Genomic DNA, 27,121 nt, shown 5'->3' with positions numbered 1-27,121 from the left:
CATTCTACTCCATTTTTATGACAGGATAATAAATAGGAACTCACTGAAGTTAAGCTCAGGATTGTATTTTGTTAGGCAGTTGATAACAAAGGAATAGCAATATTTTCTTTAAAATATCAGTGCTTATCTTACATATTGTTGAAGATACTTATCTGATTTTTTTATAGGACCCTCTTTTGGGGGTCCTATAACTACAGGTTTATTTGACTGCACAGTATATCTACTGCATTACAAATGGGCTACAAGGTATTACATTTCCAAGATGGCAATAGGGAATGTTTAAGATTAGCCCATTTTATAATTCTGCCAATTGTTCAGAACTGTTTCCCCTCTCCCTTGCTTTCCTATTCTCACATACATCCTTGTAACTGTCTTGCCTCCAAATCGTCTTTTCATCTCCCCACCTTGTGTCGAGAGCCCATCCTTTTCCTCTTGAGTATTTGATTTACTTGACCCAAGCACTCTGTTCCACTTTTCCTGGTTTTCAGAAATAAGAGCTCTTCTCTGTCTGCTATGACATTCCCCTCTGAGGTTCCTGAAAAGATCTGGTAGTTTGCATTGGCTGTTGTTCATCTGCTGTGCTCAGATTTGGCAGAGTCTTCTCACAGAATGAGGAGCTTCTGAGAATTTGGGTTTGGCCTGAATTAGCATGGGTAATGTAAAGAAAATCTGAGAGATCTCTAATTTGATGCAGACTTCTGGACATTAACTTGTGCTTAGCATCACAAAAACGTGCCCAGGGCCAACTCTTGCTGTGTGTTTTATGGCTGCAAGGGCTGTGACACAACCAAATCTCCTCTTTGGTTTTCTTTGGAGAGAGCAGAGAAGTGGAAGTTTGTGTAAGAGAGAGGCCACAGGAGCCTGACTTTCCCCTTGGGAGCAGGGTTAGGACATCTTTGGGGGATCCTGATGTACAGTGCCCTTTCTGCAATCACAACTATTTCTCCTGCTGAGGAGGCAGGTTATGAACTGTGGGTCTGTACTGCCAGAGCAGTTATAGGAGATGGCAGGAGCAGACAGTGCTAGCAAGGTCACGATTTGTCAGTAATGTCAATGACATTTTCCCTTGGTCCTACCTAGAACTTATTTTGCTTAGTACAACTCAGTAAATTCTCTCATTAATTATTCCTTCTACATTTTAATTGTTCTTTTACATGGTCAGTAGATCATATTTAGTCCTTTGTAAAATTTTTGCATAAAATGAAAATGTTCTATGATGTAGATGCACAGCTGGGACTCAAGCATGAGAGTTTGCTGTTTGGATAACTCAAAATCCATTTCCTTCATTATTTGCTCATTCACTTAAGTTGTCACATCCTATTCAAGAATAGTATTCATTTTTGTTGAAACCTTCATACCTTCACAAAGATACTAAGAAATACCACTAGGAGAAAAGTCCTACTCAACATAATGTATTCCTAATGCTTTACTTGGCTTCCTCCAATATTATCATTAATTACAACAGTAATTATCCTACTTGTGGAGAAGAGACAACTTCGAATGTTTAGCAAGGTCCTTCCAATTTTTTGAATGCTTCAGTTTAATCTTCCTTATTTACAGAACACTCCAAACAAAACAATGTCCAGGACGTGAAGAGGAAAAGCACTGAACAGCCCTGCAAACACTGCAAGGTACCCTCCCTCCACTGAGGCAGCTCATTGCACACCTCATCTCTTTCTAATACAGTAATGGGAAAAGAAGAGACAGACACTCTAACAAATCATCATCTTTATTTCAATTTCAGTTTTCCCTGTCAATAGGTTTTAGTAAATCAATATTTATACTGAAAGATATATTTAATATAGGGGAAAAAAGACTTTTATAATCAAAGAGTTTTCTTTTAATTGCTTCTTCAGAAATAGATTTTGATAATAGCAACTGCTCATTACAATACAAACCAGAAAAAAGCATCCATGTACTGTGGCATGGGAAGTACTGCCAGTTCCACATGCTCTACATAGTTTCTTTAAAATTTTTACGTTCTTTAGGCTTCAACAAAAACCAAAGCTCCTCTTCCAGGTTTGGTAGCAAACAGACTGTTATTCTCCACTGCTAACCTTTGGCCATCCGTTTGGTAATAAGCTTTTTTTACATTTTTTAAGAAAGTGTTCAGCTTGTCAGTAGGCACCATTGACACAGTGCAGCCACCCCATCCAGCTCCAGTCAGACGTGACCCAATGGCCCCAAATTGCCTAAAAGAAAATAACAGGGGAAAGAATCATGTAAAATAAACCAAAAAGAGGTACTTTGTCATATATTAAATTTTTATAGAAAACTCAGATGTGTTTTGAGTATTCCCATGTCATCAGACTTTTCTGATGTTCACTTCCTTGTATGTAACACTACAGCAATTTGCAGTTACCCTTTTGGACCAAAGAAAAGTGCTGATGCCTTAAACTGCAATATAGTAATTTCTGTCAGCTCCAAAAGTCCCCCTGTTTTCTAAAGCTTCAGCATCAGCTGTTTTTAGGATCACAGCACAGCTGAGATGAAGAAAGCAGGAGAAGAAAGGAATTGTGTTAGCAACATTCATAAGACCTCAGAAGTGAAAACAGAAATACATGACAAAAATAACAAAAGAGGGTTCATAAACTAATTGCACAGGATGTAGGCATGCAAGCCATTTTCTAATGTGGCTAAGACAAATAGCTCTATTCTTCCAGGACAGATCTAAACCATGCTGAAGATTCACAGGCTTCTGCATGACTGCTGAGCATGCCAGTCAAGAAAAGGAGAGTTCGGAGACTCTCGAAAAGGCCTAGAGTCACTGCACTCTGTATAAATAAACTCACATAAACTTGTGTTTATGCTGAATGGACATAGTTGAGTATCTCTCTTTAGAGGAACCTCAAGAACTTAAGACTGACAGCAGTAGAGGTAAAGTATGAATGTAGTCCCAAAAGAAAAAAATGCTCTTAATGAGGAGTGTGAACAGGAAGAACAATGACAAATAAATGACATGCAAAATATAAACCATTCCCAGCCTCAAGACACTGGCCTGCTAGAAATGTCCTAGAGCAAATCCCATGTCGTTACACTGCAAGAGTCAGATGCCATCTCATTAGAATTTAGAATTGTTTTTAATAGTTTGCTTACCTGTGTTCCTGATCTTTACTTGGAAAAAGCAGGAAAAGACCATGTAATGAGTTACTCTGGGGCTTTTCTAACCTAATAAGAGCAGAACCAGTCAGATTTAGAAAACTCATCTGAAATCTTATTCTTGTGGGAGATCTAATCTGATTTACAAACAAATACTTTTGATGTGTTTCCAATAGCCATGCATAGAGAGATTCACCAGCCCTAGAATATGTTAGAGGGAGAGACAATATCATGTGAATAGCATTAGAAAATGACAGCTCATTTGGAGTGGGCTGTTGTAATTCTTCATGTGTGCATTTTATGTTAAATGAATCTGGTGTAGTGCTGGGTTAGTAGAGGTTTAGGTCATATTTCAAGCAAGTACTTGCATATGTGTTTGATTCTAAACACACATCTCTTCTAGAACAGAAACACTTTCTTCAGTGTGTCTGTGTGGTGCCACCCTTCATATTGACTCGATTTTATGTTCATTCTGCATTTCCTGTTGGTGTTTTACTTTACTTATTGTTATTCCTGTAAGCCACTCATTCTCTGATGCAATTTTGGTAGTTTCTAGTCCATGGAGCAACCTCCTAAAATGAGCAGGATCCAATCCAGTACCAGTTGCAATCAGTAAGGATATTCCCATTGACTTTATAAGGCCCAATCCACTTTTCAGAGTCTGTTAAATCAATTGTCTGTACTCATTTTGTCTGTTACCTCAGACAGAACTTCGTATTTCAGAGGGTGTCTGGCTTTTATTTTGGTAGGCAACCGAAATCCTTTCAGAATTGTTCTGAACCTTTTATTGATTTCATAATTCTCTGTGGTCATGCTCATGCCTCATTTTTACTGAGTCATTTTCAAATACTTAGTAGAAATAAAGCATAAAGTAGACAGAAAATATGCCTGTTGCAGAGCTGAAGTCACTGTGTTTCAAAATTGTGTGGCTTAACAGTGTCAAATGTGGTGATAGCAGCCACCTGGGACTGCTGAGGAACCTGATGGGCAGTGCTGCACCATCTGAAAACCAGGTACCTGAAAACCTGGTACTACATGGATCCAGGAGGGAGCACCTAATTATATGTCTGCAGGAGATGTGGTGTCTGGGAGTTCCTAGATCAAACACAAGGAAGTTCTCTTTGGAACAGGTCTGAAACTGTCTCATTAAAGTTTTAATCAGTTCAGTACTAAGCTGGACCCTTCTGGTAAAGTGGGATTCCTGGCCAGACACTCCTCTTGTGCACTGGGATGTTTTTGGAGAGGAGTCTGAGCAGACAATGCTGTGGATGGGGAGCTGCCCCACGCAGTGGGAGCTGTGGGTTCCATGTGGGAAAGGCCCCGTGTGTGGCTGGGCTGTGCTGCAGCACGGGGCCAGGGAAGGCAGCGAGCCGGATCACGGGGCTGGAGCACTCAGCTCCCAGTCCCAGGTTCTGGTCTTTGCTTCTGGAAATGTTTGTGTATCTTGTTCCAGTCTTCACTGGACACAAAGAGAATTAGCTTATGGGGGTGTAAATGAGTAAAAATATGAGTACTGCAGCAAAGAAAGAAAAATAGAAGAATAAAAGAATAAAAGGAGGGAGTAAAAATGGAAATCCCATATGGAAACATTAGGCAAGACATGGTAGTAGTCCATTTTAAAAATAACTATGCTTTTAAGAGGTAAAAAAACCCCAGAGCAATATTGCTAATTTGAAATACTTAAAATTATGATGTAGCTTTTCAGAAGGCATGGAGTTAACATGGTAAGATTTAAATATATAAATGGAGAGGATTGTGCTTATTCTGCTTTGTAATTTAGTTTGCATTTGGATACCATCTTTAATTGTTTCTGGCTTTGTTGAAATTTCAAATTATGCCATGACTGCAGGCTCTGCTGCTTTAAGAAAATCATCAGTGGAAATGGTAAGAGTTGTGATAAAATGCAGAATTGTGTTGGCTATCATAATGTACCTGGATGTAATGTACAATCTGTATCTTTTAAAAGTGGTCAGAGAGGATTCATCTGTCTGTCATGTAAGAGGCATGGCTGGGAACAAAAAAATTATCAGGATTTAGAGCACCAAAAGATGGAGAATAAGAAAATGAAAGTAAGTTATGTGCAACAGTAAGGACTGAGAGATTTTCAAGAGTACCTAACTTACTCAGGAACTCACATCAGATTTTTTGTCCCTTAACTGTTTAGTAATCTGCTGTGTTACCTGCTTTAGAAGACTAACAGGTAAACCAGCTACTAAGAGCATGAGGAGGGTTAGAGAAAGCACAAGTCTTGAATCTTTGCAGAATGAAAAAAACAACTGACCAACTCGTGGTTACAGTTTTCAGCACTACAAACCACAGCAAGTATGGATCCCTTTCTTTCTTGGCAAAGGTTATACAGTAAAACATAAAGATCTAGGCAAAAGAGAAAACATCTGGATATGCAGATTATTCTTCACAGTTTAAACCTTGTAAGGAGAGAGCAGCAGTACACTCAGGCAATTCTGTGGAATGTATTTTTGGAAAAGCTTTTGAAAGTTACAGGGCGGCTGTATATCATCGTGAGTAAAGAATGTAATTTATGTAGTTCCTGACCATTTCTATAATCACATCAGCCAAGTCTTCCTGGAGTGACTAGTGATTTTATGTTCTTTAGGTTTTTTAATGTACAACTTAAGAAAAGTTAAGACTTTTTTTTCCAAAAATTAGATGGTGGCTTAAGCTGCATTCATCCAGAAGAGCTATACACTTTTAGAAATCTAATTACTGAATCAGAAAAAGATTTAATACTAAACTTCTAGAGAAGAAAGATGCATTTCTTAGGAAATATTCTTGGTGGGACAAGACTGCAAAGAATAATGAACAAACAATTTACTTTTTTCTGTGCAAAGAATACAATAAAAAAAACCTAGATGAAATAATTTTAATATATAAATTTGAAATCATTCCATGTGAATGACTGTGGTACTTAGCTCTGCCATCATATACTGTGGGCTCTTCTGCTGGTAAATCAGAAATCTGATGTAACATGGGCACACACATCACTTTTTCCTTTACTATTTATATTTTGCTCCCTGGAACTGAAATGCTGCTATGAATTTTAATTTAATTTAGAAAAAATTCCAACTGCTGCTTTCCTTTTGGTGCTGTGGCTGTGCCCCTGCCTGAGCTGGCTGGAGCTGTGTCACCATGGAAGCACAGAGCTCAGCACAAATGGGGGACACAATTTCCATTCCTGTGCTGAGCTTCCTGCTGTCAGAGGCTGTCACTGCCATGCTCGCTGCTTTACTGGGACATGGCACAGGTAACTCTGTGTTTACTGAAATGTAGCACAGGTACCTCTGTGTTTGCTGGAACATGGCACAGGTAACTCTGTGTTTGCTGGAACATGGCACAGGTAACTCTGTGTATAATGGAATGATGCACAGAGAGAAGCAGTGTCAACCCCTGTAACAGCACACTTATTTCTTAAACAGTGAAATGCTGTCCAACCTATCTGATACCCTGGACAACTTATTTTTTAATTGAAAAAATGTAAATGGCATTTCACTACGTTTCATTATAATTCCAAGACAACCTAAGATTGTAGAACAGCTCATTTATGCCCTGGAACTCCTGTGGCAGCAGTACTGAAATGATTAAGAAACATGAGAAAGGTAGATTTAGATTAGCTATTGGAAAGAAATTCTTTCATATGAGAGTTGTGAGGCACTGGAATAGGTTGCCCAGAGAAACTGTGGATGCCCCATCCCTGGAAGTCTTCAAGGCCAGTTTGAATGGGGCTCTAAGCAGCCTGGTCTGGTGCAAGGTGTCCCTGCCCATGGCAGGGGAGCTGGAACACGATGATCTTTAAGGTCCCTTCTGACCCAAATCATTCTATGGCGCTATAATTCTAAGAAACAGAGAAAAAGTAGCAGTTCAGATAGAACAAGTAAGATGATGTTTTAAGAAAACTACTTATGACTTCTTTGGCAACTTAAAAAAGAGTAGCCAACAGTCTAACGTAACACTTGTGACGATGAGTCAGTCCAAAAGCAAAATCTGTAATAAAGCCATAAACCGTAGCTTTCATCTGAAAGCATTACACAGATGTCAGCAGGGAAACAATTGACCGTGTAATGTCCCTGCAGGAGATTAATTTTGTAAGAAGAGACAAGAATACTTTCATTTTAAGATTGCAATAGCCAAGGATGTGCTGTTTTCTCCTCAATTCAACCGTATTCTCCACAGGCGATTACTCTTCCTTGTGGTCAGAACTTACAGGCAGATGTCGACCAGGCGGTCCAGTTCAGGACAGCTGCACTCATACATCTCCCTGCAGCTGATATGGCTCTGCTTCATTAATTCTCCCAGCAGCTGGAGTGCATTGGCAGGTGCTTCACTGCAAATCTTCTGGAATTCCAGCACTCTGGCAGCCTCACTGTACACGTGCTTTGCACGCTGGTATAACTTAAAGGTGGAAACTACACAAAAAGAAAATTGCATTATTATTTACTACAAAAGCAACATACAAAAACATAACAGAATTGTGGTTTTTTAGCAATTTATCCTTTATATAAGAACTCTCTAGGCTGAAAATCTTCTGCAAAAGTTCTCCTACATCTTCTTTAAAAGCCCTAATAAGACATAAAATTTAGAGGTTTTCAAAATGCAATGTACACATCTTTTTTCATTTTGACAGCTTCATGCACATGCTCTGGTTATTTCCTGTGCCACTGAACAGGCTCAGTCTCTCCTCTTACTTTGCAGAGGCAAGGCAGAAGCTTAAGGGTTGGCAGTGACAGCATTAGGGCATTAATCTAAAGCTTTCAGCTTTTCAAATAGCAGCAGAACAGAGGCAGAATAGCAGCAGAACACCTGGAGGGTCCCCAGTGCCCTGTAAGCAGCTGTCAGCCAGCACCTGCTGGCCCAGGGCCTTGTGTGTGGCTGCTCCAGGCCAAATCTGCAGCAACTGTGGAACTGTGCAGATGGACCTTTACTTGGAAAAAAACAACCACCAAACCACAAAAAACACCACCCAATTTTTTCTTTCTTTTTTTTTTCTTTTCTCAACAATGCAGGCTCACTGTGACTGTAATTAATACTGGACTAAAGGTACCGTGAAGAGAACAGGGGTTCTCACTTTGGTTTTCAGGGTTCATTTTTGGTACAGGTTACTTGCCAAAGTGTTAGTGCCGCCTGTGTGGATGTGAAGAGATGCCAAGCCCAGACAGGTTAGTACTGACCTACTAAGATCAAAGACTAGTGCAAGGATTTTGGATAAATTTTTTCTATTCTGCCATGAAAAAGCAGTTCTGCTGGAAGGGTCAGGGGGGTGTCCAAACCTGTGTGGCCATCAGCGTAGAGACCTCCACCAAGCCTGAATAATGGGGCACAAAAAGGAAGGAGATGGCTGTGGTTAAAGATACCACAAGCCACCCATATTTACAGGAAGGTTTGGTTTGCAACTAATATTTGAGAATTGATCTGCTGTTCCCAAGCTCGTGCTGTAGTCCATTGTTTTCCTCTCCCAATATAGTTCTGTTTGCTTTAATACCATGGCTACTATTTAGGAAGTATTGTTCACCAGAAGCATGCATGACATAATTTAATTTATGACTAAATTGGTTTGTGTGAGCTGTTTGGGTGGTAAATATTAATGGACTTCAACCTCTATATGGAGCACCTACTGCACTGTTTCCTTATTTTAGCACAGCAAAGCCTTGCTAGAGCACTTCAGAACATCCTTCATCTTCTTTTTTTCTGCATGTAAATTCTCCTTTAGAGTGAAGTTTCTCTCTCAATTCAACTCCAGGTCTCTCTTGCTTTCTAAAATGGCTGATAAAACCCTCAAATAGAGGTAAAAGGAGAAGCAAGACCAGCCCTGTATTTAAAATAGAACTTGTTGTCTGACCCAGTCCCACAGAGTTCCTACTTGGCTGTTCTGCGGAGACTGCCAAGTTCTGGAACCACTTCTGACACTTTCAGTAATCTAGATTTGCAGATACATGTAGAAATCTTCCTTGAAAGACTGGAAATAAAATTAGGTCCAGCATGAAGTCTCTCGTGTTGAACACTCCAGGCAGCAATCCTTACAAGCTAAAACTTCATCAGCACCTCTATAATGCCTTTTTTTTTCCTCCAGAGTATTTCACAACTGTAAATGCTGAAAATAGTGCTGAGACAGAACTAGTCTAAAATGAGACAGAAACATTTAACATAGCAATGTTCTGCTACTGCTGATATTGCTTCTGCTCCTATTTATTTTGTAATTCAATACAGCCTACTACTGAGAAACCCTGTGCTGTTTGTCTTGTGAACAGGCCTTCTGAAAGCATTTCAAACTAGGACAGAAATGAGAAAATTGAGTGCCCCCCAGAACCACGGACTTGAGAGTATCACACAGGAAGAGCATATTTTAGTTTCTGATTTTGTTGCTGCTGGAGTTAGTTGCACTGTGTTTTGCAAAGTGGTGCCTCTATTTTGAATGCTGAAGAAAGGCAGCTTGGCCTATTTTTAAGGATGGTTTCTCTTTAAATATTCTTTTCTTATGAGGCATTGTTTTAGAGCAAGGAGATTTCTAAATGTGCATTCGTTTAGGGAATATCTAAAGTTGCGTGAGAGATTGCCATAGCTCACACTCTCTTGTAAATCACCATCGAACAGTAGTAACCCAAAGAATGAACTGAAAACATGTCTGGTTTCAATTGTCAGGCCACAGACTTGCCAAAGGCTGTGATTGATTCGGAGACCACCCTTTGGTAGAGCAGTGCTCTACTGGCCAGATTACCTTAAAACCTCTGGGGTTGTGTTGTGCTCGTCATGTCAGGAATTGGCAACCACAATGGGCTCTTGGCTCTGGCTGTGAGCCAGGGGACCTGAGCTGTGTCATGGGCAGTGCTGGCTCTGTGAGAGCCTCTAGGTGGAGGGGGGAATTTGCTACCTTGACACAGCTTCCTCTGGGTCCTTCCAGGCAGCAGAGAGTGGCTGTGTGTTATTTGCAGACTCCTTTGAGGACGTTTACCAAATGAGTGCCAGTTAAAGGCTGGGATCCTGGCATTAGCTGTTGGTCTGTTATAGGCAGCATTTTATTTCCAAAAAATTATGTTTGTGTTTAAAAATTTTTGTTATAGCTTGCTTTTCTTCTCAGGCAGTTTTCTTTTCAGGCAAAATTATCTTCAGGATAGCAAACAGCTCAGTACTCTCTAAGCCTTATTCTAAAATAATGACATGATTCACACATTTTCAGCTTTCAACACCAAATGCCTCTGATAATACAGAAACCTTCTTCTGTCTCTTCTGTTTGGATGGGTGGTCCAAACAAACCCTCTCTACCTAACTGAAGATAGAGTACAGATGATATTTCTAAAAGTCACATCTATATTGGAATCCGTTTGCTACATCTGAGCTTGTATATTGGCTCCGCTGATTTCCTAAGCCATACTCACTCATTTCCTAAGCCAGTCACAGTTAAAAGAAACAAAACCAGAGGACCCACACCTGATTAGTTTATATCTGAGCCAAGGCTGGAGTGTTCTGAAAGAGGAAAAACTGAAGCCCTCAAAGAAACCCTTTTAGGATTGCACAGAACTGGGTTATATGGTCTCACCTTCTGTGGTGCTCAAAGGAGAGCACAAAAAGCAGAGTTATAGGGAACAAATGTCAGATTCTTAAAAGTATGTGGATCCTTAAGGCTACTATAATGTATGCAATTAAATAATTAATTAGACAAAAATGTAAATATATTTTCCTAATCCACTCAACTATAATAAAGGCCTGGTTTCTCCCACTTCAACTTCCAAGTTCTCTGAGCTTTGCTCCTGCAGAGGATTTCTGTCAGGTCACCCATGAACAGGTAAATTCAATTAACTTAAAAACCACCAAATGCCCTTGAAAGAATGGTGCCATTTTCCAGGGCGCTAATAGATAGCACTGCAGCAAGAGCCTTCCAGGCTGCTGTGACCCAGCAGACTAGTGTTAATGAAAGCTTGTCCAAAATTCATATAAAATCCCTTAACAGACAAAAATCTGGGCTATTAGACCCAAATAATTGTGGGTTAACTAAATATAACAGAAATGTTTACTGTGGATTTTCAACTGTATGGTCATATTTTTAATTTTAGCAATTGTGAAAACCTGTCCAGTCCATTTAAAAGAATTTTTTTTCTGTGTAAGTAAATATTGTGGCTTCTCAGCAACTCATATTATTTGTTACAACTTCAACTTCAGCAGATTCCTTTCTTTAGAGGCTTCCTGTACAATTCTATCTGACCTTTAGCTAAAGACCAACCTCTCCAGGCTATATATTTTTTTCTAGTTGCTTTGGCAGCTTCTAAAGATACATTTCACTGGAGATTAATGAGCTACACATGGCTGATGGGACTGTCAGAAATTTACAACCGGAAAAACTCACGGACACACAGTTGTGTAGGGGACAGCTTCTAGCACCATTACTCACATGGAATTGTACCCTTCTCTGTTAGGCATCCTGCTGATTGAACATGATGAGGGTGAAGGTTTCTGGCTCACAATGTATATAATAAAATGCTGCCAGATGGCTTTAATTTGAGCCAGATTGTGAACCCCCTACTTGAAGTGGGGAACAGTTACTCTACTGGGACTGCTCAAGTAACTGTTTGCAATCCAGCTTTCTGAAAATAAACCAGGGGACAAGTCATCGCTGGATTCGGTGACACATTTAGCAGACACCTGTTTTGAGATTATGATAACTACTGGTTTAAAGTGATTTTTCCTCCAGAGGAATGATGGCTTTACAGGCTTTTGCAATTAACCTGGACTATTCAGTGCCTGTGCCTAACCTGTGGCACACCCCAAAAGCCACCATCCTTCAGGTATGGGATCTGCCTGGAGCAGCCACATCTCTGTTTCTGCGGTATGTCCCAAAATTTCTCCATGACATGGATCAGGGCAAGGCTGAACTAGGCACCTGGACCCTTAAACTGGCAAGTGCTCTGAAGCCTGTCAGTTTGGAGGTGTCATGCAGGACATCTGTTGCACAGAGAGCTTTTTGTACCCCAGAGCTGCCTGACAGAGCACTCGAGACCCCCTCACCTACACCCATCAATGCAGGGAGTGTGAAAACTTCCTGCACTCAGGTCACCATCAACACCCATGAATGGCTGTTCAAGCACCAGTGGAATTTGCAGCACAGATTTAGAATTCTCTTTCTAGGGGACAAACAGGAGTTAAACAGTCAAATCCACACAGCAAATGGATGCCTACTCCTCCCATGGCGTTTTCATTCTCTGGTTTAAATGTCAGAATTAGATTAATTTTTTTTTTTAATATGAAGAGGAAAAATGGGTTTTAAAAATACCTCATTTAAGAAGAAAAAACATTTCATGGTTAAAGGAATACAGTGTTTTACAGGAGAATATCCTTTTGTGGCGAAGCTTATAAATACTTAATGTCCCACAATCACCACACACTATGTGTTCTGTGAAGCAGTCGAGTCCAAGCCAAAATTATGGCACAGTGCACCTTAGAAAGTAATAAATATTATTTTTCTAGAGATGTTCAGAAGCCACAAGTGCAATCCATGTGTAAACATTTGCAAGGGAGCTTTAAACTCGGGATTTTGAGTTGACCAAGGAACAACTGCAAGAAGTTTAGAGAGGCTTTACACACCATCTGTACTTCTCCAAACATGGGGAACGAATGGGCTGTACAGCAGGGAGCTGCAGAAATCCTTGAGTACTTGCTGTAAAAGGGATGCAGAGTGGCTGTGGGCTTCCAGACCTGGCCTGGGACTTGACCAAAGCCAGTCCATAGAATGTTCCTTTGAGATGTGGAGTTTTTATCTGGTCACCCTTACATACTGATAAAACTTTATGTAAGTATATAGCACTGTCACTGGAGGAGTAGAGGAGGGGAAACTGGACTTAAGGCTAAATTAGTATGTACAGAGCACTTTTAGATCCTTAAACATGAGACATAATGCCAATACAAAACAGTATTTGTAACGATCCCTGGGCATGAAAAGATCTCCTAAATGTTATGGTTTGTTCTTCATGTTGAGCAAAGAAATTCAATGACACTCTGAAATCATCTGAAGAGGTTACTTATTTAACAGTCTGTTTTCTCTCTCACATGAAGAAGCCAGTAATTGTCATTAAAATAGAGTGGGAAAGTAGAGGGGAAGTAAGAAAAATGTTTTCTTCAAACAGCCTCTGGTGTTCCAAAGCCAACATAATGTGTAATCTGTATAGTGTGTAACAAACCCAGCAGATTTAGATTCTTTCTAGGTCTGTCTTGTTTCTTCTGCATGTTTTACAGAAATCTGTTATTTAATTTTATATTGTACATGCAAAAAGGCTTTCAGCATAATCCTTTTTAATTGGTCTTATCAAATGAAATCACAGTCATGCAAGTTTAAGAGATTCTGATCAGCAAACATCTGCAAATGGTATTCAGGGCTACAGTATAAAATTTCCTTTGACTTTCTTCTATGGCTTTTATGTCTAAATTTTTCATCTAGACTTTTTTTTTAAAAAAAAATCAAGATAATGTGTATAAGCAACTCAGTTTTGCAGAACTGTAGAATTTTGTTTTATAACCAGGTATAAGGAGTATAAACATCTGTAAGTTAATAGTCTTGCATTGCTTCATGAAGGGGAGAGTGCAAGGACTGTGTAAGATTTACAACCTTGCAGTTTCCCAGGAAAATGCTGCAGAGTGCAGGTACATGGTTCATATATTCCTCATGTACAGACAGGACAAAATTATCAAAACTCTTTCTATGGAGATAAAGAGCTGGCTTAAGATATCTTATTCCATCCTGGTATCTTCTGGCAGTGGAATTAGACAATAAGATAGTCTCATACTGTCTGATACCACTGGGGTGCAAAACAGGTTGAAGATTCAGGACCTGGTCCTTGCTTAATATATAAAATTTACAATCACTCCAGATGAACAGATTATTTAAGTAAGTGTCAGTATAGATAGGTATGTTACAGGTCTATATAAATTCAATGTACACATTCCTGAAAGCAGTCTTGGAAAGGACTGATAAGGATGTACTTTGTAAGGAAGATTCTGATCTCAACTGGAAACCTGTTATGAAAGTGAACAAATTATTTCATAAATTCTCTATTATTTGGTATTATTAGCAACCCTACTATATGAATCCAGGATTCATTTCATGTGTGACAATGCTCATGACTGCCTGGTATAATCCTAAGCAATAATACACAGGAAACACTTTAGATAGCAAATTGCTCATCTCCACCAAGATCTTCCTAGAAGAAAAAGAAATAGTAATAGTGACAGAAACTTTCTCAGGAAAGACTGAGACTTGCTGCCCAGTGACTGTTTTAGGAAGTGATCATGTATTTATCAGTTAAGAACAGAAGCACAAGCCCATCTCTGCTGGTCTTGAACACCAGTTAAGCGATCTGCTATTTTCATCATTTTAGAAACAGTTGCTCTATTTTAAGTTAAAAGTTAGAATGAAAATATCAATTGATGATGGTATCAATTCTTTCACTTTCCAACCAAGATTCCAGCCAAGGATTCTGGCAAGACTTCCACTTGAACTACTTATTAATGCATAAAACTTTTATATAATACAAACATTGTACAGTAAACCCACCATTTCATATATGCTCACCATCTTGCATGTTTTGACTAAGGATCTGAGAGTGGAGCTCCTCCAGGCTAATTCCCAGGCATTTACAAATTTCCTCTGCGCTGTAAGGCTCAGGATGTAATACCTCCTCGACAATGGTCAGCATTTCCTCTAGGCTAACTCCTAGCTTGGTTTGCACATCATGGAGTCTCAATATTTTTCTCCACTCCAAGCCTTTTGACTTTGAGAGAAGCTAAAATTAAAAAAAAAAAAAGAAAACAGAAAATATTGTGCTTTCCTGTTTAAAACTTTTAGTTGTCTGTACATATCTTTAAGGCCCATTTTCTCTTTTCACTTCTTAATTGAGAACCATCAGAACCTACTTTCTATCAGTAAAGAGCAGACAATACTTATATTTATTATTAAAGGTCAGTGAATGACAGGTATTCTTCCCTCAAATCAGATACTGTCTGTAAAAGCCCTACTGGCATTATTTGTGTAAAATCCAATCAGTGATTTATCCTCTTCCATGGACTTTGTTACTTCAAACACTTACTAACCTTTTACAATCCCATCTGGACAACTGTTTATACAAGTGCTATGATGCTGTAACACTAGAAGTGCTTAAAAAGTTTATTTCCATACTATTAGTATTTGCTCTAACATTTCAGTTTGACATTTCCAATACACTCCTGGAATTTTTTGATGAACATTTGAGGTTGTCTGACAACCTTTTCTCATAATAGCTTTAAAAATACAAAAGTGGTCATAAGATTTGTGGGGAGAATAACCATAACCTTTCTCAATCTCTGGAGTTTTAAGTAAAATTTAAGTACTTTCTTTAACATCCAATTTAAAGGAACTTCTGAGCCTTTACAGGAATGGTACAATGCTGGTCTGAATCTGTTCCATTCCTACATGGTTGCTGTGATTAATTATTAGTTATAGATGGATCTGCTTTCCCCACTCCTGGCAATGATACCATGCTTTGTGTATCTTTGTGATGTTTTGGCAGTTGACAGTTGTTACTACAACACACCAGAATCCTGAAAGACAAATGTCCAACAGGCTTTTCTCTGGAAGGCTGAAGTATGTGTTGATACTCCAATGTGTCTAATGAAAATGGTAAAGCAGCTTTCCTCATAAGATGAAATATTTTGATGTTATGAATTATAGAAGAATAGTCAGTGGTCATTGACCTAGAAGATGTAATTTCAACAGATTACAAAGTAAAACAAAGATTAGCAGGTACACAGCAATGTCCTTTTACTGTGTTCACAGGAACATGGTGTATGTCCAGTTCTGCACCATTTAAATGGAGTTTAAAACTTCCAAATCAAGATGTATGTCTGGAAAGAGTTTAAAACAGTATAGAAAGACCAGGGAATTAAATCCTTTTTCTATACAAATCAGCATTCAAATCTTTTATGAACAAGGCCAAGATTTCATCCAATGTGTTTTATTCTTTTCAATAAGCACCGGTTCAGAATGAGAGTGGTTTGAAATCATTGTCTTGATACATACCTGAAAAGTATTTGCTTGGTTTTATGCAAAGTTACAGCATGAAATTTAAGCAGATCTGCTGCCCAGCTATCTGGTGTAGATTCTTGCTCTCCCCCAACAGTGCTTTTTTTGCAGGGACTCTTTCAGTTTTGCTTTATTGCAGTATCTAAAAATTAACTACTTTTGGTGCCATCTAGTGACTTGCTGAGATTTATGTGAGGCTCAGCAGAGCAAAAAACCGAAATCCTAATCATATAACTTTGTTGCCATTTAAAACACAATTTTAAATGTTCAGTGGTAGAGAAAGAAGCAGAACTGTTTAGTGCCTAATGCAGAAATCAGCGTGAGACAATTTTTCCTGCAAAAGACTGGTTAAGTCACTTCTGGCCTCCTTTTTAAAGGCTCTGAATACCTAGAACTCTACAGCATTTATGTAATTTGTATATTAGCTTACTTACTTATGAGTTAGAGTAAAAATTACTGCTTCCTTTTAGTTAAATATGTTGTATGCTGGTGCATACACATCTTCTTCAAGGTGCTAAATGAATGGAAATGTTTTTCCTCATGCTTTAATCCCAATATTCAGCATCCCCGGACTTTATTATGAGAAGTTAAACAGAATTTTAAAATAATAATATTCTATAAAGCAAGAAAATTTTTTCTACTTTCTTTTTTGATAAATAATCCCCTGCAGAAATATGCATTGTCACATCTGTTCCCATTTCTTCAAGGGAGATGCTGTATTGCAGGCAAGCCAACTACACTGGGGTTTTATAGGTCAAATGTTCCAAATGGAAACTGACCCTGTTGGGCCAGTGGGCACAGCTTTGCTGGAAAGGTCTATCCTGCTTATAGCAAAGGTTTGATTCTAATAGCACTGGGAAAAATATTATGGGGAAACAGAAATGATTTTTGAAAATAGCCTAGCTGCAGCAGCTTGAATTGTAATGGACATGGAACAGAAATTGGAAAAAAATCTCATCTCTTTAATGTACAAAAACTAATCCCAGTACTTCTCCCACATTTGGATATTTTCTTGATGATCTCTGACTAGATTGATTAAAGATATGGACATCAAGCCACTCTTAACTGCCAGGATGTAGGATCTTTGGGCTTTTTTGTTCTTTATTGTTCAACATAGGCACACTGGAAAAGTGTGAGTAACTGAGAGGAAAACATACTTGGTAAATGATGGGACAAATATAAATACAAGAAAGTCTGACTAAGAGTAAGTCCAGGAATACTTTTATAGCAGCATCACTTCCTTACACATAGCATTTCTATAATGCCATCTGTGCCCTGTGCCCAGGAGCTGATGGTGGCTGTGCAGCTGCAGCCACTGCTGGCCCCACACCAGGCTGAGGGTGAAGCAGGGGGAGTGGCATCCCCAGCCCTGCTCTCACCATTCGGGGGGAGCTCAGAGCAGTGAGGACAGGAAACGTCTTTAAACTGGAAACTCACTGTGACAGAGTGCAGGAGAGCACTCAGAGGCTGCTACAAGAACGGAGGAAGGGGAAGAGAAAGGCAAAACAATGATTCTCTAGAGGGAAGGGAAGGAAACAGAATCTAAGAAAGATAATTTACCAGGATGATCAAGAACTCGCTGTAGGACAGACTGATAGCAAAATATTCTACACTAATCCTAGCAGGGATATGTTGTGTTGGCATCTTTACCTATGCAGTAAAGCAGTATGAAATTCTAGAATTACCTAAGGCAGAAAAGGGGAATAAAAGCCTATCCTAAGGCACTTAGAATGAGAATTTCTTTTAAAGCATCATTGCAAGGCCCAGCATGTTAGTTCATAGTTCCATTAGCTTAATGGTGCTTAAAAGACTTCCCTGTTTCAACTTCCATACGTGCCCTCCTTCACCCCACTGTGACCTCTTCCTAAAGACAGTCTTTTCCTGGCTCAATGTATTTTTATAGTGTGTGCAGCTTTCCATCTGGGTAGCATATGTTTAAAAACAGACAGGTGTATGTTGTTAGTCTCCTTACAATTGAGCATCTGCTAAAAGTACATTTTTAGAGATTGCATCATAGCTAACAGGAATATAAAAGAAAAGATGTTTCCTTACTACCTCTTCAGTATACTGTACAGGACTAATAATTTAAAGCAATTTAGAAAACTGTGATTCAATTCACAAAGTCTGGTATATGGAACAATAACTTCAAAAGCTCTCACAGCTTAATGCACTCATTGTACAGTGCCTTTTAGAATAGATTATCTGTGAAGGCTCTCTGTTCCTTATGTAAAAAAAAAAGAATTTACTAAAGAAGTTCCTCTTAAAAAACATATATTTTGTCCATTAGCAATCCCAAATTAGAGATTTATCAGTTATAACAGAACTAACAAATAGACAGGTCCTTATCTTCATTTTCTTAATGGCTTAAAAATCTTATTAACTTCAGTGACAACAGCTTTAACTGTGGTCATTGGTGCTATTTGTTTTACCATGTCTTAGATACAATGGAAATGCAACTATTCCTTTGATACTTGAGTTTAAAGCCCATTTAAAAAGTCATCTGAAGTCTAGCTTCCCTCCTCAAAAAAATCTCAGCACATTATTTTTTAATACATTTTGTCAATGTCTGATCAGATCTTCAAGTATTTTTTAGCACTAACTAAAACTTGTAAAAAATTATTTTTAATGGAATCATGATACCAACCAACAAATGTTCAAAATACTTTTGAATATTGATCAGATGTTAGTCTAATGTTCTGTGGCAAGGAATTCCACACTGCATTTTTCAAAGCTTTCTTCTAGACTTTGTGACCCACATTCTGTTCTTTCCCAGAGCACCCTATGTTGGGTACAATTGCAGTGAATCTTTATGCTTACTCCTCATTTACTCTTATCAAAGAAAAATGTACTGTCTTCCCATAAAGAACTCAAATCAAACCCTACATCTACATGCTCCTAAACATACAAAATCCAGAATTAAAGCAGAACTTAGATCTCCCCTGTTCAATTTCCATACACTTTAGAGATAATTTCAAGCTGTGTAAACTGGCAGTACACCCTAAATGTTGGGGTTTCATTCAAGCCTGTTTTTGAACTTTATGCTGAGATACATGCTGCTATTCAGCATTTCTAATATTACTTCCAGGCCTTCAACTACTAGCTTGGATGCTCTCTAAATCCTAGAAAATACACATCTACTGCCATATATACATATAAACATGTGACCATACTGGTTGCTTTCCATTATTTGTAATTATTCAGCTTATTCAGCTTTAATTAGAAACAGTCTATCTTATTAACTGGGAATATTTTTTTCTGAAAAATAGACTTATTTCCTCCACTGAAATATAATAAAAATAAATTTAATAGAACTAAATCACATAATCTTCTATATAAGGACACAGTCCTTGCACTTCCATTAAGGTCAGCAGGAGTTCTGTTCCTGCATATGGAAGTGTCTGGTTCTGGAAAGAAAAATTATACTAAGAGTAGCACCTAGCCAGGTGTTAAAGACACAGCTGGTCAGAAGTGGAAAAAAGCACATATTTAGATGAAGGTTTCATTAGAGTTTGACATAAGCCATGCGTTACCTTTGTAGCCAGCCGACACTCCATTACCCTAATATTGTAATGAGAAGTTGCTGCTTTATTCATTTCAACACAACTGTTGGCAATAACAAACGTTGCTCCGCTTGGAAGTCTAACATCAGTTGCCCTCAGTGGACTGAACTCTATCAACTTGGCCTATTGAAAGAAAAATGAATGGTTAGTTTTAATTTACTACTAGCTAACAGTGCACTTAGTTCAATAAATCAAATGCAAATTTGCATGTTTTTTCTCTTGAAAATCCAGGCACAGTTAAGGAAAGAAAACTGACATGAAACAGCAAGAAAAGAGATTTAACCTCATTGGTCAAGTTACACATACACTTCAAACCCTTCCCTGTAGCTGGATTTTAAAATGTTTCCATTAAGTCTTTGGGTTTTTTCAGCATTTTACAGAACCCCACCCAACCTATTTTTCTTGCCTGTTTAAGACAACAGTTTCACTTTGATCTGCAGAGAAGTACCAGGCCTGGCTAAAGCTAATGTGCATGCCACTAGAAGCAAGGGGCTTTGCATTCCCTGCCCCTTCATCACTGTCCATCTCCCCCTCAGTCTTCTCATTTTGCACTACAGCAAGATTAGTACACTGAGGTACAGTATGGGACCAACATTTTCAGACTGATCTGAGGCAGTGATCTTGCTACATACAGACAATCAAACCAAGAAACTAAATAAAACTAAGTGTAAGAATGTAGTTACTGTTTCATCCTTTCTGACATAAGAGACTGCCTTGCCTCACACATGCTTACACAAGCTGTGTAAGATGTTGCCAACATTTGTGACCTTTTCATGGAATAAGTTAGGCATCCATTAATTAAATAATTCAGGATGTAATGTAATCAAGAGATTAAATTCACATCTGGTTTTTCACTGGGGTAAGTTGTAAATCATGTGCCCTGTTTTGGCTTCTTAGAATAGACTGTAACTGTGCAAGCGGGGACATCTTACTGGTTTTGGCATTGTTCACCCCCAGAGAGTCCCTTGAGCAGCTAGAGTGCTAAATAAACAATGACAAATCTGCTTGTACATTATGTACAGCATATGTGTTACTCCTTGCCATTGAGATTCTGGACCCCATCACAGAATTCCTATCAAGACAGACAGACTTGCTTACATTCAAATATACCCTTTAAGATCTGCTGCATTAGACCAGAATGTACCACTAAGCTGGTCTAGTGTCCTGATTTTGACAGTATAAAAATAGAACATATACAAAGCAATCTTTTCTAGGAGTATGTTTTTCCAGATTCCCATAAGCAAAGATTACAATGGTTATACTTACACTGGAAGAAACATCTATTAAATTAGATAGCTACATACAGTTTAACACTCTCTTAGTGTATCCACAAAGGTCTTTTTTGAATCCTTTTAAAACTTCTGTCTTCCACAATGTATGGTGTTTCTCAATTTAACAATGAATGTTTTGGAAAAAACCCCAAACTTCCCTGTTTGTTTTTTACAAGCTGCTTGCTAATGTCATTGTGTTTCTGTTAGTTCTTCAGTTATGAAAAACATTGAATCCTCCATTTACCTTCTCTTTACTTGTTTAGGGAATCTGCAAACTTCAAAGTATCACCCTCAAAGCTTCTTCTTTTCCAAGTCAAAAAGTTTTAAATTGTTCAGTCAATGCTCATTTATTAAATAATAGCTTTGATAAACCTCAGTGTCCTTTACTGTACTTTTTTTTTTTAAGATGGGAGGCTAAAGCTGCATTCAGCTGCAAGTACACTGAAGCAAGGATATTTTTCTGGTTTGTTCACAATTCTTTTCTCATCTGTGCTAACATTGTCTTTTTGGTCGCCACTGCTATTATCAGAAAAGCTTCCACTTACATAATCATGTCTGTGTATGGCAGGAAAATCTGCTGCTTCCTTCTTTCATTATTCATGTCACTGTGTTTTTACTACTAACAGTAAAAACATGAAGGAAAGGTGTAGAGTAGGTACAGTGATGTGAAATTGAAAATACATGTGTCTCATGATGGCATTAAATGTTTGGTGTAATTCTAGGAAATAGGGTTTTTTCTGTGTAAGCCCATCCAAGACATGTCATTAGGAACAAAAGCTGTAGAGATATAATGCCGCAATCATAAGGAAAGTAAAGGTTGTTATGAAACACTACATTAATTCCAATCAAAGTACTTTGACAGGTCTGAGGTTTTAACAGTTGCAGTCCTGTGCACCTTCTGGGACAGCAGATGAACCTCACTGTAAATTCCACTGCCAGCACTTACGCATAACTTGGCAGGTCCTGTTTATCACAGCTAGTTCACCTTCTGTCACCACGTTTAAGACTGCTAAATGCCTTCTACATCAAAATCCAGCCACAGAATTGTCTGGAATTAGCAAAACTGGTGAAAAAAAAATCTCCATTGTCTTTGTAACTGAACCTGGCAAAACTTCCTAGAACTATTTGGTTATAAGAAGTTTCAAGAAAGCATTTTTGTAATAATTATCCCATTTGCACTGAATACAAGGCATGCCGACCATTCAGATTTCATTATATGGGAAACATTCTAAGTTCAGCATGAATTAGCCAAAGAGTGGAACCCAGTGCTCTTCTAGAGTACATCTTTCCCCCACATCTTTTCCTTCCTCCTTGCCATTTCTGATTTTCCTCATCATATCCATTCAAACTTGTCATACTTGATTGTACCCAAGTTTGTAAGTTTAATTCCTGATTCATTTGTATTCCAGCAGTGCTTATACTGCTTATTAGGGTATTCCAGTTCCTAGTCTTGTCTTTCTTCTAGATACTAAGGAAGGTATGCTTTTGCTTACATAAATTAATACTACATTGTTAGTTTAGATTACAAAGGTACACATACAGTTCCTTCTTCTGCCAGAAAGGAAATTGACTGGTCCATTCCTCCACCTTCTGTGCCAATGTAACGTTCGCTCTTTGTGCAAATTTCTGCAAGTTCCACCTGGAAAAATATTAACATGTGAACCTTCAGCCACAGTTAAGGATGATACTTTTATTCTGTTTACATATTAATTAGTGAGAAAACAAAGGAAACAATGTCAGAGTTCTGAAACTATTATGTCTTACAAGTCAAATAACATAAGCTGCTATCAACCAGGATGCCACATGGCCTCTTTTACCTTTTGTTCTGAAGCTACAAAGCACCAACTACTCAGCCTCCAGAGAACCCACCACAACCAAATGCTTTTCAGAGTATCCTTTAGACACTTAACTCTTGTAGCTGTCCTCCTCGCACCTTCCTTGTGCACTTCAAATCCTTCCATCCCAATAGCCAATGATTTGTTGATTTAATGAGACGAATCCATCTACATGTGAATCTCAGCTTAGCAAAAAATTGCAAGTTATTATTCCACATTGCTTTAATGTACTGATTCCATAATCAGAAATTACTCCAAAACTGTTTCTCACTGCAGATATTCAAGTCAGTGATGCTTGTTTTGTCTCCTTGAGATACTGTACTCTGCTTATCTGAACTGATTCGTAACTATATGTGATGTGCATTCCTTTGTGACATTTTGGGCATATCTTTGTGCATTCTAATACCTGCAGGTCAGAGGATACTATGGGAGGGTGGAATATCAATGTCGTAACTGTCAAAAATAATAATTAACAGTAAAGTTTTCAGCTGTCAGGCTAAGTCAAAACAAAACACAAGAGACACTTTGGAAAATGGTCAAAGAACAGAGTAGTCAAAAAGAAATGGATTAAGAGGAAAGTATTTGTGCCCACCTATTATGACCCCTACCAGTTTGTTTTTCTAAGCACAAGGTAACCACAAGGAAGATGGGAAAAGAACTTTAGAAAAGCTACGGGCTGTTTTCCAGTGGCAAAGTCAGATTCAGATTCCACAGTAAGGATGCAGCATTACAGGACTGAAAAAAGCCAAGCAGCAAGACAGGGACACTAGCCAGCACACAGCTGTAAAAGGCAGCAGATAGAGGCAGTAAATCACGATGCTCAGAGAGGTATGTGCAGGGTGCCTGCCTGCTTGCTTGCTCAAGTCCTCTAATGGCCCCACTGACACAGCTGTAAAATTGGTGCTTAGATGAATGTAATCAGGCTGAACTGTTTGGAAATGCACTAACAACCAATTTATTCAGCTCACAGTGCAGTTATGGCCAATAAGCCTTAGGCTGATAAGCAGAAGTTATCAAAAAAACATTAACAAAGTTACTCTAAAACTATGCAGAGTGGATCTCTTTGACTCAAACATGGTAAACGACAAGAAAAAGACCATTAATGAGAGAACATTGAAAGTACAATCAGTAAAAATACTCTCCTTTTTCTCCTTTTTGGCATTGCCTTTCCTTTGTGTATTTTAAAGATGAACTGAAACAACGTTTCTTTTATTTTTCTTGAGAAACCGTAGAAACTTTGAAACTATAGAAACTATAGTAACATTGTGGCGCTCTTTCTTTTTAACAAAACCCATTTCCCCGGTTAATGAAACTTCATTTTCCTCCCTGTCCCATGTTCACTCAAGTCCCATTTCCAGCCCGAACCTCAGATCTCTTCATCCCATCAATGAAAGTTTAACATTTAGTTACCGTATCTCCCTGCTCCACTATAAGCTGAAAATAATTCTGAATGAAATGCTAATGAAGGCAATGATGCTTTTTCCCATTTAATGCTAAAATACTCAGCAACAGCTCCACAGAAAATAACAAACCTCCACACACAGCAGCCTCCAGATGCTCACTCCTTTCTACATATGAAGGTGTGCCTATTTAAAACTGTTGCTCTGACGTGGGAATACCTGCATGTTTCAGTCCGTTCTGCTGAACCTGCCTTTTGTCTCTCTGAGAACACAGCAATACCACATCCTTAATTTTTATTGCCACTGGCAGGAGCTTTCACATTGGAGCTTATGAGTATTACTCACTGTGTGAGAAATACACACTGGCAGATGGGCCATGTGCACTCAAGTAGGAGCTGTGGCTGTGCAAACCTGGCCTGAAGTACAGCTCCTGAGGTACTCCCAACATAAATTCTGCTCTTGGGTACAGCTGCCTGAGCTATTACTTCATCTGCAGCTGCCAGATAAAGCTTGGCAAAGTCAGAAATGAGGCATTTCACTCTTCACTTAGTCTGGCTGCATCTCTATCTCCACATACACATCAGCTACCACTTGATTGCCTAAATTGTTTAGACTTTATGAGCCTAGGCTTATTAAATGAGTATCAGGAGAAGTCTTGCAGAGGAGGAATGTTAACAATTAGGACAGTGCCACTCCCCTGTCCCTTTACAAGGTCTGGTGAACTGTGCCTGGTTGAGCAGCAGGCCTCGCTGGGTTCTGGCTCTCAGCTGTCCAGCTGCGTATGCCGGGCAGGCAGTGCTGCTCCAGCTTGAGCAACTTCTGTTTTGAAACTTAGCAAGGATTGGCAGGACCACCAAGTAGTAACTGGCAAGGGTTGCAAAGAACCCTCCCCACAAGACAGCCCAAGGCATCCCTGAAATATTATTTGGTTTCTAATTTAAACGGGCCCTTGCTGACACAGGCTGGCTTTAATACTAGGATGAGAAGCATGTGAATGGAGAGGAAATTGTCATCTGTATAGAGAGCAGTTTCTACTTACTATTGAGACAAATGGGCAAATGTTTGCCTTTTGCTAAAATGAGTGAAAGGGCAAAGTTTCATTGGAAACTAATGTGAAGACTAAACTGGAGAGCCTTGTGTACATATTTGATACTTGGGAAAGGATGGTCATATGACTGAAACAGTGAACTGAATTTCAGGAGGTCTGGGCTCAATTTCTAGATCCACATTAAGTTTCTTGTGAGTCAGGGAAAGTCTTTAATTCATCACGGCTCCATTTCCTCAGTAAAATGAGGAGTATCTTCCCCCTCTTTCTAATTAGTAATTGCTACTTGGGATTCTTACATGATAATGCTATAAATATGTGTGACTTCATTACTAGAAAGTGAAAAAATACCCATTTTACTACACAAGTTCTTAGAGTTTAGGCTTCCATGGAAAATATCTCTAAGGAAACAAGTCTGTGAGGACCATGTAATAAAAGGAAACAGCTTTTGCCCATCTCAGAGCAATGCCTTGTCTCCATTCAACTTGCAACACCCAGAAGCTCTTTAGGGCAGGGACTGTTTGGATCATCTGCTATTATTACATTTTCAGTGTATGTCTGTAAAAATACAGAGCTTCTTGGATCCCAGATTTCACTGCCTAACTTGGCAACATCTCAAATAACTGTGAACAATACCTGGGCATGGAACTTCTTCTGGATGCACTGCAGTTTCTGCAGAGAAGTGACTCGGAGCATTCTCACAGTCACATTTAGGGGAACTGCACCACAGCATTACCTGTCAGGCTGGTAGGTTAGAGGGGGCCTGACACTCCTTGGCAGACTTCCAGATACAATTGTTATGTGTATAAAATAAACAATGTTAGTCTATTGAGTTCTGCAGAAGTCCTAGAACAGGTTTTCTCACTGAACTCAGGCAGATATTTGTTCCTTATGAGGCACCATGAGAAATACAGAGAACAAATAAACCCCATCTGTACACAGACTCCACTTGCATCCCACACATTCTGGTTCATATGACAGACTACTTTGAGCCAGCCACAAAACATAGCTTGTTCTATGCACTCAAGGTTCATTAGCATGCTTTTCCATCCCTAAAGCAATATTTCAAAAATACTAGTAAATCACAATTTAAATCTTCATAGAATTTTACATAGTTTACTTTAAAAGCATTCCTATAAGGCTGCTGTTATCTTCAACTTAGAGACAGCACAGATACTTACATGATTTGTTCAAAGTCATGTGAATCAGTCACAAAGATGAAATGAGAATTCAAAAACCTCCCTATTTCCAGCATTGGGGCTTATTCTGTAAGGAATATAGTCTCATGGAAACAGTTGCAGGGTAGATGTAAAATCTTATTCATATGATGGTAAGGAGAAGTGGAACAGAGAGGTACTAAAATCATAGTTTAAATGCATCTGAATAGTAACATTATGACTCTGCAAAAAAACTACTTAGATAAATTAAAAATTTCCTTAGCTCACCTATTGTGAGGTCTACATATGTTACTGCCCTCTGAATTTCTGTATTATTGTTTCAGGAATTGCTCCAACAGGACTAACTAGACCAGGTAAACTATATCATGCAGACAGTAAGCCCTAAGCTATCATCTACACTATTAAACAAGCAAAGTGATATATTTAATACAGTAATTCAAAAAGCTCAAACATCAGGAGATGTTTCCTTTGATCTGACCCCCCTGCAAAAACCCCCAAAGAACCCAACAACCTAGCCAAGAAGGGAAGTGCACACAATCACAGAATATCCTGATGTGGAAGGAACCCCCTAAGGATCTTTGAGTCCCTCTCCTGCGCTGTCCAGGACAAGCCCCAGAAGCCCAGCATGAGCATGTGCCCCTAAGTAAGTAAGGGCTTGTCAGCTGGATAAAATTCATTAAAT

At 38.8% G+C, this 27,121-nt stretch overlaps 1 protein-coding gene across 1 annotated transcript in view; it reads right to left on the bottom strand.

Moving 5' to 3' along the window:
• Window positions 1-1,713: 1,713 nt before the first annotated feature.
• The window catches only part of GALK2 (galactokinase 2), a 45,213-nt gene continuing 19,805 nt past the window's right edge, over window positions 1,714-27,121 (bottom strand). The window contains exons 6-10 of the mRNA XM_030955122.1: window positions 22,522-22,620; window positions 19,681-19,833; window positions 14,666-14,876; window positions 7,319-7,520; window positions 1,714-2,192 (exon numbers count right to left, since the gene is read on the bottom strand). Coding sequence (XP_030810982.1) covers window positions 1,985-2,192; window positions 7,319-7,520; window positions 14,666-14,876; window positions 19,681-19,833; window positions 22,522-22,620 — 873 coding nt within the window. The 3' untranslated portion in view covers window positions 1,714-1,984. The remainder of the gene's footprint in view (window positions 2,193-7,318; window positions 7,521-14,665; window positions 14,877-19,680; window positions 19,834-22,521; window positions 22,621-27,121) is intronic.

Source organism: Camarhynchus parvulus, chromosome 10 (genome assembly GCF_901933205.1).
Source record: "Camarhynchus parvulus chromosome 10, STF_HiC, whole genome shotgun sequence".
Classification (NCBI taxonomy): Eukaryota; Metazoa; Chordata; class Aves; order Passeriformes; family Thraupidae; genus Camarhynchus; species Camarhynchus parvulus.
This window is presented reverse-complemented; position numbering and strand designations above follow the sequence as displayed.